This window comes from Thunnus albacares, chromosome 6 (assembly GCF_914725855.1).
Source record: "Thunnus albacares chromosome 6, fThuAlb1.1, whole genome shotgun sequence".
Classification (NCBI taxonomy): Eukaryota; Metazoa; Chordata; class Actinopteri; order Scombriformes; family Scombridae; genus Thunnus; species Thunnus albacares.
The window spans coordinates 26,072,025-26,085,756 of NC_058111.1; the positions used below are offsets into that span (position 1 = coordinate 26,072,025).

Consider the following 13,732-nt stretch of genomic DNA (forward strand, 5'->3'; position numbering starts at 1 on the left):
TTGGGTTGCTTAACTGAGTGTTTTTATCTTGACACATCTGTGCACACATACTGTATACATGAGGACATTTGGTAGCAACCAACGCTTATTTTCATCATGGATTGATCTGCCGGTTTATGATTAATCCTTTAGTCTATAAAATGTGAGAAATTACACTTCTGGCAGCCTAAGGTGACATCTTCACATTGATTTCTTTGTCTGCCCAGCACAACCTAAAGATACTCAATTTACAATGATTAAAAAAAAAAAAAAGGGAAAAGTAGCAAATCTTCACACTGAATGTTTGGCATTTTTGCTTTGGCTAGTCCATCGAATCAAAATGTTGGCATTAAACAACATACTGATAACTGCACTTACTTATTTTATGTAAACGTGTAGCCTATATGTTTGACGAGAATTTGTAGTCCTGACCTTCAAGAGGACATTGTAGACACTTGACATCTATAATGACTGTAATTACAGTTGGCATTTTGATGTGATGTGATTTTCTTTCCCCAGGAGGTCTAAAGATGAGATTTTCTTAGAAAACACGTATTGTGTGATTTGTCCAGATTACATAGAATTAAAGTCATTAAGCAAGTCTGACTACTGCTTTTATTTAACAATGTGATTGAAATATATATGTGTGTGTGTATGTGTATGGTTTTCCTACACCCAGTCACGTCGGCTGATTAAAGTCCTATCTCACGTTAACCTAGAAACGTTCATTATTCTATCAGCGCTGTGTTTGTGTGGGTTATCAGCACAGTTAAAGTGGGCCAACACGTCTGCTTCTCGGGTCTCTTAGGTGCACCGAGTATTCTTTAAACGATGAGCAATTTTCTGTGCTTTTAAGAAAAGGTGAAAAGGTTCTTGTCCGAGTCACAGCAAAAGTGTAGATGTATTTAAAGTACGCGGACAAAGACAGACGGTGTGCTTTACTGTGTGCATGTATCCTCCTGAGTATGGCCCAGGAATGTTTTTGTGTCTGTCTTTATCTTAAGATGTTCCCATTTAATATTTGCCATGGTGCAAAAGTGCATGACAGAGGAGGACAGTAATTAGTCAGCTTGCATGAGAAGTTATTAAAAGTCATTCTTTGATAATGAGCAAAGTGTATAAGGGATTTACTCTCTGCAAAGGTCAGCAGCCACGTTGACTCTGTGTGCTCAACATAGGATAAGTTTGTAGAAAGTTTACTTCTAATGAATAGATAGTCTCTGAAGATATTTTTAGTAAAGTTAAAGTTGTGCTTGTGAAGCCTTTTAAGCATAATTGCAGGATAATTGTCCTAGTAATATTCAGTAGATACAATTTCAGTTTCCAGTGTTTTGGCAGCATTCAGAAACCTCCAAATTTCACTCAGGTTCTACATTTCTTGTCACAACATGGAACAGAGACTGTGTAATCTGTGTAATCTTTGTTGTTTATTTGAACAAATATCTTTGATTCGCAGAACTAATGATGTTTACTTGTATGTGTTTGTGCAGTGGGAGCTACTGTGGTCCCTCATCCTCCTCTTTACCTTCTGTCTGCTGCTGGTCTGGTTCTACTTCTGGTGGGAGGCTCATAACGACTACAACGAGTTCAACTGGTGAGTACTCAACCAAACGTAGCATTCTTGTGGGTTGTCCGGTCAAACCAAGCGCCAGACGTCTGTCACCATATTGTTTAGGCTGTAAATAAATGCTATCCATGCTTGTTGATTTCCTAAATCATCAGTTTAATCTGCCTTAATCTGAGCAGGGACCACCCATCCCTCCACAGATTACACTATTACATAAGTGCGATGCCTCGCCCAACATTTCCTATACTATATATATCACTCAGCCCTGTGCCGTGTTTACTTGACCACTAGTTTACGTGAGGACGAGTTTATGTGACTGAATAAGGGAAAAAATGGATGCCAAAACCTTGATTTTTGAGGTATTGTATTCATGCGAGTTTGCATCTTTTTGCTGCCCAATGACAACTAACATCATCCACATCATAAAACATCACAAACAGCTAGCAAAAATAAAGTTTTTTAATAAAACCTGTAATCAGCTGTTTTCACACACCCTGCACACAAGATTCATAAAGCACAAGTGACCACATGATTTCATAGAAAAAGCGCTGCCAAATTCAATATAGATATTCCATCAATCTGAAATGAATACAACAGACTCACAGTTTTCAATATATAGTCACCTTTCAGAAGACTATAAGCGCTTTTGGACCAAACAGTTTTAGGGACTCCTTGAGAGGAACTACCCACTACAGGCACAAAGCATCCAGTCAGATCTTTTCCCAAACTTCTTCTGTAATATAATGGTAAAATTTGATATAGTGTGTTGTAAATTATACATAATATATGTTACAACATGCTCACTGCTTTGTCCCATATATCACATACCCTGGTCTTTCTTTTCAACTACCTCTCCCCTCCCCCTCTCGTCCGGCTCTCCTCCACCTCCACAATGTCACCTTTCCCTCTTATCGTCTGTTGCCTTCCATTAACTCCTCTCACATTCCTTTCCCACTGTATTTTTTTCTCTGGTTTCTCTCTCGCTCTCTCAGCATCATTTTCTGTGTGTATAGTCCTCACCCTCGTTTTTCTCTGCAAAGAACTGCCCAGTCCAGTTTTATCAGCAGATCAAACTACTGTTTTGTTTTTGTTTTTTGTTTTTTGTTTTTTTATCTTAAGATGCCAGTTTTGGTGAACAGACATTTGCTGTTCCTTTTTAATAGGAAGTGTATAAATTTCCTTCTTTTCTTCCTGCTTTTCTGGTTTCATAGATAATGACAGAGATGACATCCCTGCCATTGTGTGTTCTAGTGATTTAAGCAGCAGGGAAGGTCCCAGTCCATCTGCAGTATAAATGTATTCACAAAGGGCTTCAAGCATCAGCATTAAGTGACTCTGCTGTGGCTCTGTGCCCCTTGAATGACTGATAAGGCTTTGGGTGTAATTAGTGCTATAGGCCCAATGCACATGTGTACACTCACACACTTTGCCTTTGTCTTGCAGCGGTGAACTTATTGAGCTTTTGAGCTTTAAAGCTTAGACTGACATATTGTAGATTTATATTTGTGTTGCCACCTTTACAGTCCTTCCTGCTCCTCATACTGAGACACCCCCATGAGACAGAAACCAGCCATCAATAATTTACCACTCCTCCATTAATATAACAATAACATACTTTAATCTCTTTTGTTTGAATCCTCCCTGTGGCCCAACAGTAGTGTCTCTGGTCACTGAGGCTGCTGTCTTTGTTGTGTCTGTGGCCGGTTTATTGCGACAATAAAGCATTAAGATCAAGGGTACGTGATAGGTGTCTGCTTGTAAGTCAATATAATAACAAAAAGCTGGCGAGCACTCAATATGAGAAATGTTATTATTCCTCTTGTTCCCACAGGTTCCTCTACAACCGCTCTGGGGAGTGGAGTGATGGCACTGTTCCCATCCTGGCCACCACCGCTGCTGGCTTCACCTACATTGCATTTTTAATGGTCAGTCCTACATCAAATATTCACTGAGGAGGTGTTAAACATCTTGTGCCTCAATTGTGTTGAAACAGATTTTGAATCGTCTGTATGTGTCGCCAAACCGAACTGTTTTCATGTTGATGTTGAGCAAGTTGAGATCTGTGAGGCAGCGCACTTGTTTTTGTAAGTTGTACTCTTATGTTTGTGTTTTGCACTCTTTTCAGGTTTTAGCACTTTGTCACATTGCACTTGGCCAACAGTTGAATTTGCACTGGCTTCATAAGGTAACGTGCCAAATGTGAGACTGAGTAACTGTGTTGTTTGTGTGTGAGGTTTAAATTGGGAGGTAGAAGTCAGTGGGAGAGTTTTACATATGTACTCTACCCTCTGTGTCACTGTGTGTGTGTGTGTGTGTGTGTGTGTGTTGCTGGTGGTGTTTTACACTAAACGCTTGGTGCCTGTGTGTGTGTGCTCGTTTATGGCTGATCAGTTGAACTTCCCCTGAACTTCCAGTTTGGATCGTGATGTCCCAGGAGAGTTGTGAAAGCTCAGTTAATGACCTGGTCTAGAATGTTATCAGCAACCCAAATACAGGGACCAAACACCGTTTGGCGTGTGAAAGGGCCAGGAGCCATGCAGGGCTATTCTGTGGTGTGTGTGTGTGTGTGTGTGTGTGTGTGTGTGTGTGTGTGTGTGTGTGTGTGTGTGTGTGTGTGTGTGTGTGTGTGTGTGTGTGTGTGTGTGTGTGTGTTTAAAGTAACAGTCTGTTTTATTTTCTGTGTCTATGTCCCTCTCTGTCTACACAGATAGGGGTGACTGCTGCTCTGCTCACCACCATTGTTGGGGTGATATCTATCAATCAAACATGGGGACAAGAATGGGATGTCGTCCCCATCTCCTTGCAGGTCAGCTGACTGAAACACAGGAAAGCCCTAAAGCCACGTTCAATGGCTTGATATCGTTGCTGTTGCCAAGTGCAAAGTTTGGAGGCAGCTTATTTCCTCATAACACCTCAGGCTTTTACCACTGTATAAAATAGAGCTGTAATCAGTTTTCCTCCATGAGGAAGAACCAACATCAATCAACAATGTTTGAAACTGGCAGAAAGTCAAATCAGGTTGCATTTATTTCTGACACGACCGGTAACTTTCAGTGAAGTATCCGTTCAAATCTGGAAAAGTTCTCGTGTCTATTTTTAACCTGGCATCACACTGATATTCATATGCCAGAAGCAATTTCAATACTTCCAAATGGAAGCACTTGTAACTGTGTTAAATATACATAATCTGTGTTGCCTTATATATGCTATAAAGTGCAATAAAGTAAACTGCACATACAGATGTGACACTGCACTGAATCTGTATTGAAACTAGTGTCTGTGACATAACAGCTAAACAATATCTAAGGAGTTCTGACAATCTTATTCTTATTAGTGTGCCCCTTTGAGATTATTGCACCATCAGGGATGTGTGATAGAAATGGACGTGCAATTAGACTGAAACTGATGTCATTAAAATGAAACGCCTCCACAAATTATAAATATTATCTCTGGGCAGTGTCGCCAATCTCTTAACCCTAGAAAATGTCTGTAATTCCACACCTCTGCCATCTCTGTCTTTGTTTCTTCTCTCATTTGCTCACTGTCATCTCTCTTTAACCCCTGATTCTCTCTCCCTTACCGATGTCTCCATTTCTCTTTCTTTGTGTCCTGCCTTCATCCTCTCTCCCGTGTCTCACATCATGTCCAGGCCACAGGTCCGTTCCTGCACATCGGGGCTCTTGCTGCGGTCACGGCGCTGTCTTGGATTGTGGCTGGACAGGTCGCCCGTGCAGAAAAAACTAGTGAGTTTACTTCTGCAAACACAGAATCTTACCTGATATAACTGTCTGCCACACACACGCGGGCATGCACAGGAAGAGTGGTGAATGATTAACACTATGTAGACAGAGGCCAAGACCTCCACCCAGGGTGTCGGAGATAACGAACATTCCTACAGGCTCATGTGATGTTTTCCAGCCAGGACAGCTTGGATTTGTTTTCTCCTCGAGACTCTATCTGAGGATTAGCGGCTCTTTGTGTGTATTCACGGCCATTGATGTCTGATGAATAGAGGTGAAAGTCAGCGTGTTGCAGTTGAATCTAGTTTTATGGTCTTATGAAGAAATTATTGCAAAATAGTAGTTGTAATTGTTGTAGATGCAATCAGTCTGTCAAGTAAATCATGACATTATTACCCTTAATTCATCTGAAGATACATTTAGCTAAAAACGTTACATAATTTCCACCATATCAGACAAGGCAGACAAGTTTGCATTGTGTGGAATATTTAAAACTCATAAAAGGGATGCTTAGTCGTTAGCTACATTTTAGGTTCTTCTTTTGGAGAGACTTGATGAGGTGCAAAGGTCTAGATTACTCCCACTCCAGCATCTGTGCTAGGGTGGAAAGAGGATGTGTGTGTGTGTGTGTGTGTGTGCGTGTGTGTGTGTGTGTGTGTGTGTGTGTGTGTGTGGATGAAGGCTGTGAGTCTCCTGTGTGTAACAAGAGTTGTCTACTCAACCCCGCCCCAGAGCTGACCTTGAAATAAATACATTCCCCTGTGTGTGTGTGTGTGTGTGTGTGTGTGTGTGTGTGTGTGTGTGTGTGTGTGTGTGTGTGTGCCTGCACTCGCAGCCTTCATCCCTCGCTTACACTGAGGTGGTTGCATGGGAAAGTGTATCTCCTTGGCCCCTGAGGTCAGAGCTGTCGGCCACCGTGCATAGCTATAAATGGTACTGAGCATCACCCACATTCACAGCAACTACTTGCATCACACATCTCTTTCCAAACGAGGGTCCTAGATCGCACAAAATTGTTCCCTCTGGTACAAAAGATAAAATATTCAACGTGACCATGCTGATGATGTATGCTTAAAAGAGACAAATTAGTTTAGCGTTTTAACTACGTCAGCCACATCGTTAGTAAAGCAAATATAAATCTAACGGCAAGTATTTGCCAAAAAAACATGTTGTGTGTGAAAATCAGATGGAAAGTTTGTAAGCAGTACAAACCTGTATACACATTTTTTATGCTTAAAATAATAGTTTGCCATTTTGGGAAATACACCAAGAGTTGGATGAGAAGGTTGATACCAACCTCATGACTGTATTGAACTACAGCCAGCAGCCTTTTAGCTTAGTTTAGCATAAAGACTGGAAACAGGGGGAAACAGCTAGCTGGCTCTGTCTAATGGTAACCAAACTCCCCATAAACAGAATTATCATTTTTACATGTCTGTTTTTGCAGGATTAAACAAACGAGGTATAGTACGTTAACTAGTGAGCTTTTGAGGTGCTGCTAGGCTGACTTTGGACAGAACCTGTCTAGTTGTTTCTCCCTGTTTGCAGTCTCTGCGCTAAGCTAAGCTAACCAGCTGCTTTTCCAAAATGTCGATCTACTCCTTCAACCTCTATAGTTATATCATGGATATGAACCATAACTATGTTATTGTGTCTTTCTCCAGAGTTCCAGGTGGTGGTCATGCTGCTGTATCTCAGTGTGTTACTGGGCCTTTACCTGGTACCCTTGTACATCAGTTCCCCATGCATCATGGACCCTAGCACCCTCAAACCACGCCCCACTGTTATTGGTCACCAGGGAGCCCCCATGGTGAGTCAGCTGACATCCATCATCCAAATCAGAATGTGGGAATAAGTGACTGCTCTCTTCCAACAAATTATATATGCTTTTACATCCTCATACACTTGTAGCTGCCTGATAATTGGCTGCACAGGGGATCAAACCTGTAACCTCAACACTGTTGATGACACTGAACCACGCAGAAAATGAACCCCGAGCGTTCAGGATGCACTTGACCTTGATTTGGAAAAGGCAAAGTAAAAAGTGTGGTGCCTTTTTATAGGTATTTGTTGCCCTTGTTTATCATTCATTTTTCTTGTCCTGCACCTCTCAGGGCTATTCTAGTCTATTCCACATACATAACCCAGTGAGAGCCTGGAGCGCTCACTGTCTGATGCATTGCAGGGATACATTTTCTGCTGGATTCTGTTTAGTTCAGCCTGGTGAAAATAAAGACTTGGCAGCTCGATTTTAGACCTCTTATGATCAGATTCACTGCTTTCTCGTCAGCTGTTTTCAGTTCTCTCAGTGTTTAAAAGATTATCTCAAGTATGCAGTGAAAGGCCACATTAAAATATGATTCATGCATGCCTAAACACATTGTACCTTTTTTTTATATTTGATTCATGTGCTTGGATTAATTGTATTGCCTCTAAATGTCACCTGAAGAGGGATTTATGTACTTGGCACAATATCCTGCTTTGCATTATGCAAGACTTGGAAGGAAAAGGAAGGTTATTCATAACATGCTCAAACACACACCCTGCTTTCTGTGGTATTTATGTTAAGTGATCGATCCTTACAGTGGAATCTAAAATTAGGAGTGGCTCTGTGAGACTGTGAGAAACTCTCACAAGGGGGGAAAAAATCACATGACTTGACTCAGTTTCCCAGAAGGACTCTGTATTGATTACAACATAATTCCTATGCTTTGGTTCCCAGTCATTGGTGTTACACACAGGGTTACATAGGAAGATAGTTTTCTAGTATGTGAGGTTTAACCTATTGACTCAGTATTGATCATAACCTTGACTTGATGAGTAAGAGAGCAATGCAGAGCCCTGCCCTTTTTCATTTCACTGCATCCCTTTATGCTCAGAGCAAGGAGTCTATTTCCACATCACATACATGTCTGTGATGCACAAATTTTATATATATATTTATTTTTGACTTAGTAATGCAACCTACTAACCTGATGCACCAGATGGTTTGTTACACAGAATCTGAGAAGTTGTCCTTGGACACTGTTTGGAAAAGGGCAGGCACTTTCAAAAAATACTTGGCAGGTGATTGGATGAACCATCGGTCTATCAGGGTCTATCAGCATCTTACATTGCGTGACAGCTAGATTTGCGAGATTACTAGAGAGTCCTCATATGATGCCAGCGCATAACTTGAAGCCTGACAAGATGGATTCTCATGTGATCTTGTGATGTCATGATCTTGTGAATCCAGCCGCCTCGCAAGGTAAACAACCTTCCTGATAATTAATAAAACAATTTTGATTTGTGTTCAGCATTTTCATTATTATTTCACCTTAAAGTTCCACTTTGCTGACCTTATCTCTACCTATCCGAATTAGCGATATAGTGTGAAAAACAACAACAGTTGTTTTCACTGTTCTGTGTCTCTGAGACGCAGCTGCAAAATCTGCTGTTCTTCCGGCATCAGTGCCGTCATGTGACACGTACAGTGACGTAGTTGGTGTCAAGGAAGTGCCTTCAAGGACGGTAGAATGTGGGTCTCCCAAAACACCCCTGTCTGTGTTAGGCTAGCCGTAGGGAAAAGCAGACGCTAAAATATCATACTGCTAAATACTTTAAAATATCAGTATATTTGGAAGAAAGTCACCTATGGGGTAGAATACATTCAAGTAATGATCCCTTATGTGTCTTTTATACTGTATCTGTGTGTTCTCAGCTTGCTCCAGAGAACACACTATGGTCCTTCCAGCGAGCTCTGCAGATGAACGTCACTGGGTTGGAGGCTGACGTAGCTATCAGGTACATACATGTGCACACACAATCCATACAGCAGACTGATGAAGCCAAACAAAACAGAGGTTATATATTCTCTAGATTTTCCCTCCCTTTCTGGTTTTCTTTCATTAGTAAAAAAAAACACTGTTTTTTTTCCAAAATATATTAATAGCAGAACTGGGCCACATATTAAAGTTACCAATGAAAATTTAATATAAATATCAGGCATGAAAATGTAAATGTATCATCATCATCATCGTCATTTATGTTAAAAAAGATGTGACACTTATATAGTCTTAACAAATTGTTGTGAGAGAACAAGGCAAAGCAACAATATTATTTCAAAATCAGTAAGTAACAATGTCAACACATACTCAGAGCACTTAACTACATCAGTAACATGACCGTAGCATTGAGCAGGCTAAAGTGATGCAACAGCAGATCACTAGATCAGCCGGCAGTAGATGGAGCCATGACATCATCAACGTAATGGGAGGTGACAGGCTGAGCTCAGAGACACTTGCAGGAAGAGGGAGGAAGTGGGAAGGGTGGATACTGTAGTGGACGTCATGAACGATGGATAGAGGGTGTATGTGTCTGCTCATGCACGTGCGGTGATGGAAGGGAGTTTCTTTGCACTGTACAGTGTGTGTGTGTGTGTGTGTGTGTGTGTGTGTGTGTTGGGGCTGTTTGATGGCGTGCACATGTATAAGTGTTTGTTCAAGTTATTGTAAATACACTCTTGCATCTTAAATAGTTGCGGACTCTTTTTTTTATGTATTAGCAACCACCTTGGCACTGTGTGTGTGTGTGTGTGTTTTGTTTTGCCTGTACAGTCCTAATAGAGGTGAATGGGTGTGCGATTGGTGCACGCCGCTGACAGGTGAGCTCCTGACTGTGCCGAGTAATTAGACTTGATGACAGCCAGAGCGACAGTGAGACTCCACTCCTGCTGCAGACCAGACACACAAACACACACACACACACACACACACACACACATACACATTCATGTCCACACAGGAAAATCAAAGGAAGTCATTTGGTAGTCAAATGTTGAGCAGCAGTATTTTACAAAGCCTCGCATGTGGGCCAAACTCTTGTCTTGTCTCCTCTGCTCTCCCCTTCTTTTATGCCGTTTGATGTGATTTCAAGAGTTTAGCCTCGAACCAACTGCTGTCTCTTCTGCTCTTATCTGATGTCATTTTAAAAGCATTTACCCCTGACGGCTTTAACATGTGAGAAACAAGATAGTTGGTGATCCTTTTTTTTTTCTTTTCTTTTTTTGAGTATAAACGGCAGCTCAGTTTGAATTATTATAAAAATCTGAGCAACAATTTGTGTGATTAGAGGAAAATCCCTCTTCTGTATGTGAAGTTAATATGATTTGTACAGATGAACACTACTGGCCAACAAACACATGCATCACTCCTCATTAACGTCTAATAAAAATGATCAATGCACTTGTAATTAAAGCATTAATGTCAGTAAAGGGATAATCCATGACGGGGTAAATGGTGATGAAGCTGTTGTACCAAAGACAGTAAAAAACATCTGGCCAATCAGAATCAAGGATTCTTTGTAGCTCAAAATTGGAACATTATTCTAATTTTAATTAATTAATTCTCAGTCTCCAGTTGATTCTGTTTATCTATTATTAACATGTCTTTCTGTATCATCTCTCCTCTTTCTACCTTTCCTACTGGACTTGCACTGTCTGATCATTAGTGTGGACGGAGTGCCTTTCCTGATGCACGACCGCACCCTCCGGAGGACCACTGACATAGTGAAAATTTTCCCAGACAGACAGACGGACGACGCTTCATTCTTCAACTGGACAGATCTGCAGCAGCTCAACGCGGGACAGTGGTTCCTCAAGGTAGAACTACAGAGACGGTTCTGAAGCCATCGTAGCTTTAACGGACAGTGCGTCGTGCTGCAGTGATGTGTGATAAAGGTCACACCGAGTCACGAGTCATTGTACACTACTGTATTTGTCCTCGCTCATCGATCCTTCATGACGTCCTCTGGGTTCATCAGCACGGATGCTTTAGAGATCCTCTCCTGTATGCAGGCGGATCAGGGTCAACTAGTGCTTTAAGATAATTGGGTTTGTTTCAACCTGCCTGAAGCGCTAGACTAGTGGGCCACACTGTCAAAACACCTGCCTGGATGCAGATGATACTGCAGAATAGAGAAACAACCCTCTCCATTTTTGTATTCTTATGTAACTGTAACATTTTGCTATTACCTGCAGAAACAGAATTAATCTTCATATTCTGTAACTAGGAGAATATATACATTCATTGCTTTTGGCGCACTGTGCTACTTTGCTGTGTTCCACTTAATCCTTCCACAGCCAAATAGTTTTAGTCTATATAATTCCTACTACTCATCATAATTCCTACTGTGGGAAGTATTTCTACATGTAATTGTCTAAATGTATTCTCTAACAGAGTAGTTTTGTTTCTAAAGAAATGTGTTAATCTTGTTTTGCCTTGGCTGTTGAGCCTTAGCTGTGTCAGTATTTGTTTGACTCTGCATTATTTCCGCCACTTTCCCCCCTCAGTCTATTTACATTGCGTGTTTGCACTTTGTGGGCTAGATTGCATTCCAAGGAAAGTTTTAACTACTTCTGTAAGTAGTTATAACAATTCACCGTCAGTCAGATTCCTACATGCCCACTCATTTCAAATGATGAGTTCAGTAAAATGAAGTGAAGCACATCAGCCCTAAATAAGGAGCATCTGATCATCTTCTCCAGTGTGGGGAGGGAGCAGTAAAATAAGAAAAGATATGGAGTAAAGACAGGCCACAATTTCTATTTCCTGTAGGCGTTGTCCAAATGCTCTACACAACACTTAGATGGATGCTTTTATTCAAAGTACCTATTAGGATTATGAATAAATACAGGTTTTTCTACATGTTTCCAAAAACAGAATTGCGTTTCTAGCAGTTGGTGTGTGTTACTGCTTCACCATGTTAAATGCATCTGCCCTCTTCATCCTCCATACGGTTCTGTCCCTTTGCTTCAGGATGACCCCTTCTGGACATTGCACAGCCTGTCCCGGCGAGAGAAGGATCTGATCGCCAACCAGAGTGTGTGCAGCCTGGAGCAGCTCCTAAAGTTGGCCTCCTATCACAATAGCACAGTGGTCTTCAGGCTGAGGAGACCTCCTCTGGAGCACCCCTGTTACCACAGCTGGATCAATGATACGCTGCAGGCTGTGCAGCAGTCGGGGGTTCCTCAGAGCCTGGTAAGGCTTGTTAAGATCGGCCCAATCAGCATCATATATGGTCCTCACTGCAGCGTGAAGGCTGGCTGTGTATTATCTTAAACAGCATGGGTTAAAATGTGAATAATGTAAATAGAGTTGCAAGGATTAGTCAATTTATTGATTAGTCGGTCGACAGAAAATTAATCTGCAACTATTTTGATAAATATTATAAGGTTCCAGCTTCTCAAATGTGACTTTCTGCTGTTTTTCCTTGTCATGTATGACAGTAAATTGAATATCTCAACATTTTTTCACTTCTTTTGAACATTTCATAGTCTAATGATTAATCAATTACTTGAGAAAATAATCAGCAGATTAATCAGTAATGAAAAGGATTAGTTTGTCGATTTAGTCGTAGCCCTAAATATAAAAATGACTCTATAAATTCATCTTACAGTTACACTCGATGCTATTCATAACTCCATAACTTGCTGTGTGCAGGTGATGTGGACTCCAGATGAGCACAGAGCTCAGGTTAGACAGCTGGCACCTGGTCTGATCCAGACCTCAGTGGAGAAACTGAGTCCTCAAAGCCTCGAAGAGTATGGCATCAGCAGGCTGCTGCTCAGATACAACCAGGCCAGCCCACAGGAAATCAGGTAGGAACACAGACCTGACAAAGAAAAACATACACATATCAGGTTGTTACCCTTAACACATGGATTTATATTTTAAGATGTGTCTGAACGTGCGCGATTGCTTTCAGAAACTTCACCCATAGCGACATCAACCTCACGCTCTACACTGTCAACGAGCCCTGGCTGTACTCGGTGCTCTGGTGCAGCGAGGTGTCGTCTGTCTCCTCTGAGGCCCCGCAAATCCTCAAAAAGGTGCCTTACCCCATCTGGCTCATGGTAAGTACCCGCTGCACGAGCAATGTTTTCTTTTTGTTTTGTTTTTTTGGATTTCTTTGTAGATAAAGTTCAATTTCTCTTGGTGGCTTCTCTTTTTACCTTTTCTGATCAGCCATAGTGACTGTATTCACTACTTTAAATAGATCATGTTTTACATTAAAGTGCCTAATTCTGTATTGTTTTATATGCTACACCTGTGAAAGGTATATTTCGTACCATGTGCTCATTTTCAAAGCTATAAAGTCCCACTTTTACATGTTTCCTTCCCTTCAGCTGTGTCTCCTCTGCTTGACTGAACTGCATTTTAATAGGTGATATCAACAAGGGATCCCAGCTTTCAACTGAGCTCATCTAGTCTGTTTATTTCCTGCGCTGAGCTTTGTATCCTATTATTTTTCCAGCATTCATCTGAAGTCCCAGCACAATAACAAGACAGACAAGCATCATCGCTGTAGTGTAACCTGTAGTGTATGACTCATAGTTTTCTAGTGCAGTCGTCTCCTGAAACCTCTCAACATGGGCAGCACCCACACTGGGCCTCCGTGGTGTCGTTTC

General features: G+C 41.3%; 1 protein-coding gene across 3 annotated transcripts in view; it reads left to right on the top strand.

Annotated features, from left to right (window-relative positions):
• gdpd5b (glycerophosphodiester phosphodiesterase domain containing 5b) overlaps positions 1 to 13,732 on the top strand; it is a 44,102-nt gene that overhangs the window by 25,156 nt on the left and 5,214 nt on the right. For all 3 annotated transcript variants that reach the window (XR_006403847.1, XM_044354530.1, XM_044354531.1), the window contains 11 exons: positions 1,470 to 1,573; positions 3,378 to 3,471; positions 3,672 to 3,731; positions 4,254 to 4,352; positions 5,196 to 5,289; positions 6,951 to 7,096; positions 8,987 to 9,069; positions 10,774 to 10,924; positions 12,081 to 12,302; positions 12,765 to 12,922; positions 13,030 to 13,177. Coding sequence is in view for 2 of the 3 variants with exons in the window: in XM_044354530.1 (XP_044210465.1) it covers positions 1,470 to 1,573; positions 3,378 to 3,471; positions 3,672 to 3,731; positions 4,254 to 4,352; positions 5,196 to 5,289; positions 6,951 to 7,096; positions 8,987 to 9,069; positions 10,774 to 10,924; positions 12,081 to 12,302; positions 12,765 to 12,922; positions 13,030 to 13,177 (1,359 nt within the window). In the remaining variant the exon portion in view is untranslated. The remainder of the gene's footprint in view (positions 1 to 1,469; positions 1,574 to 3,377; positions 3,472 to 3,671; positions 3,732 to 4,253; positions 4,353 to 5,195; positions 5,290 to 6,950; positions 7,097 to 8,986; positions 9,070 to 10,773; positions 10,925 to 12,080; positions 12,303 to 12,764; positions 12,923 to 13,029; positions 13,178 to 13,732) is intronic.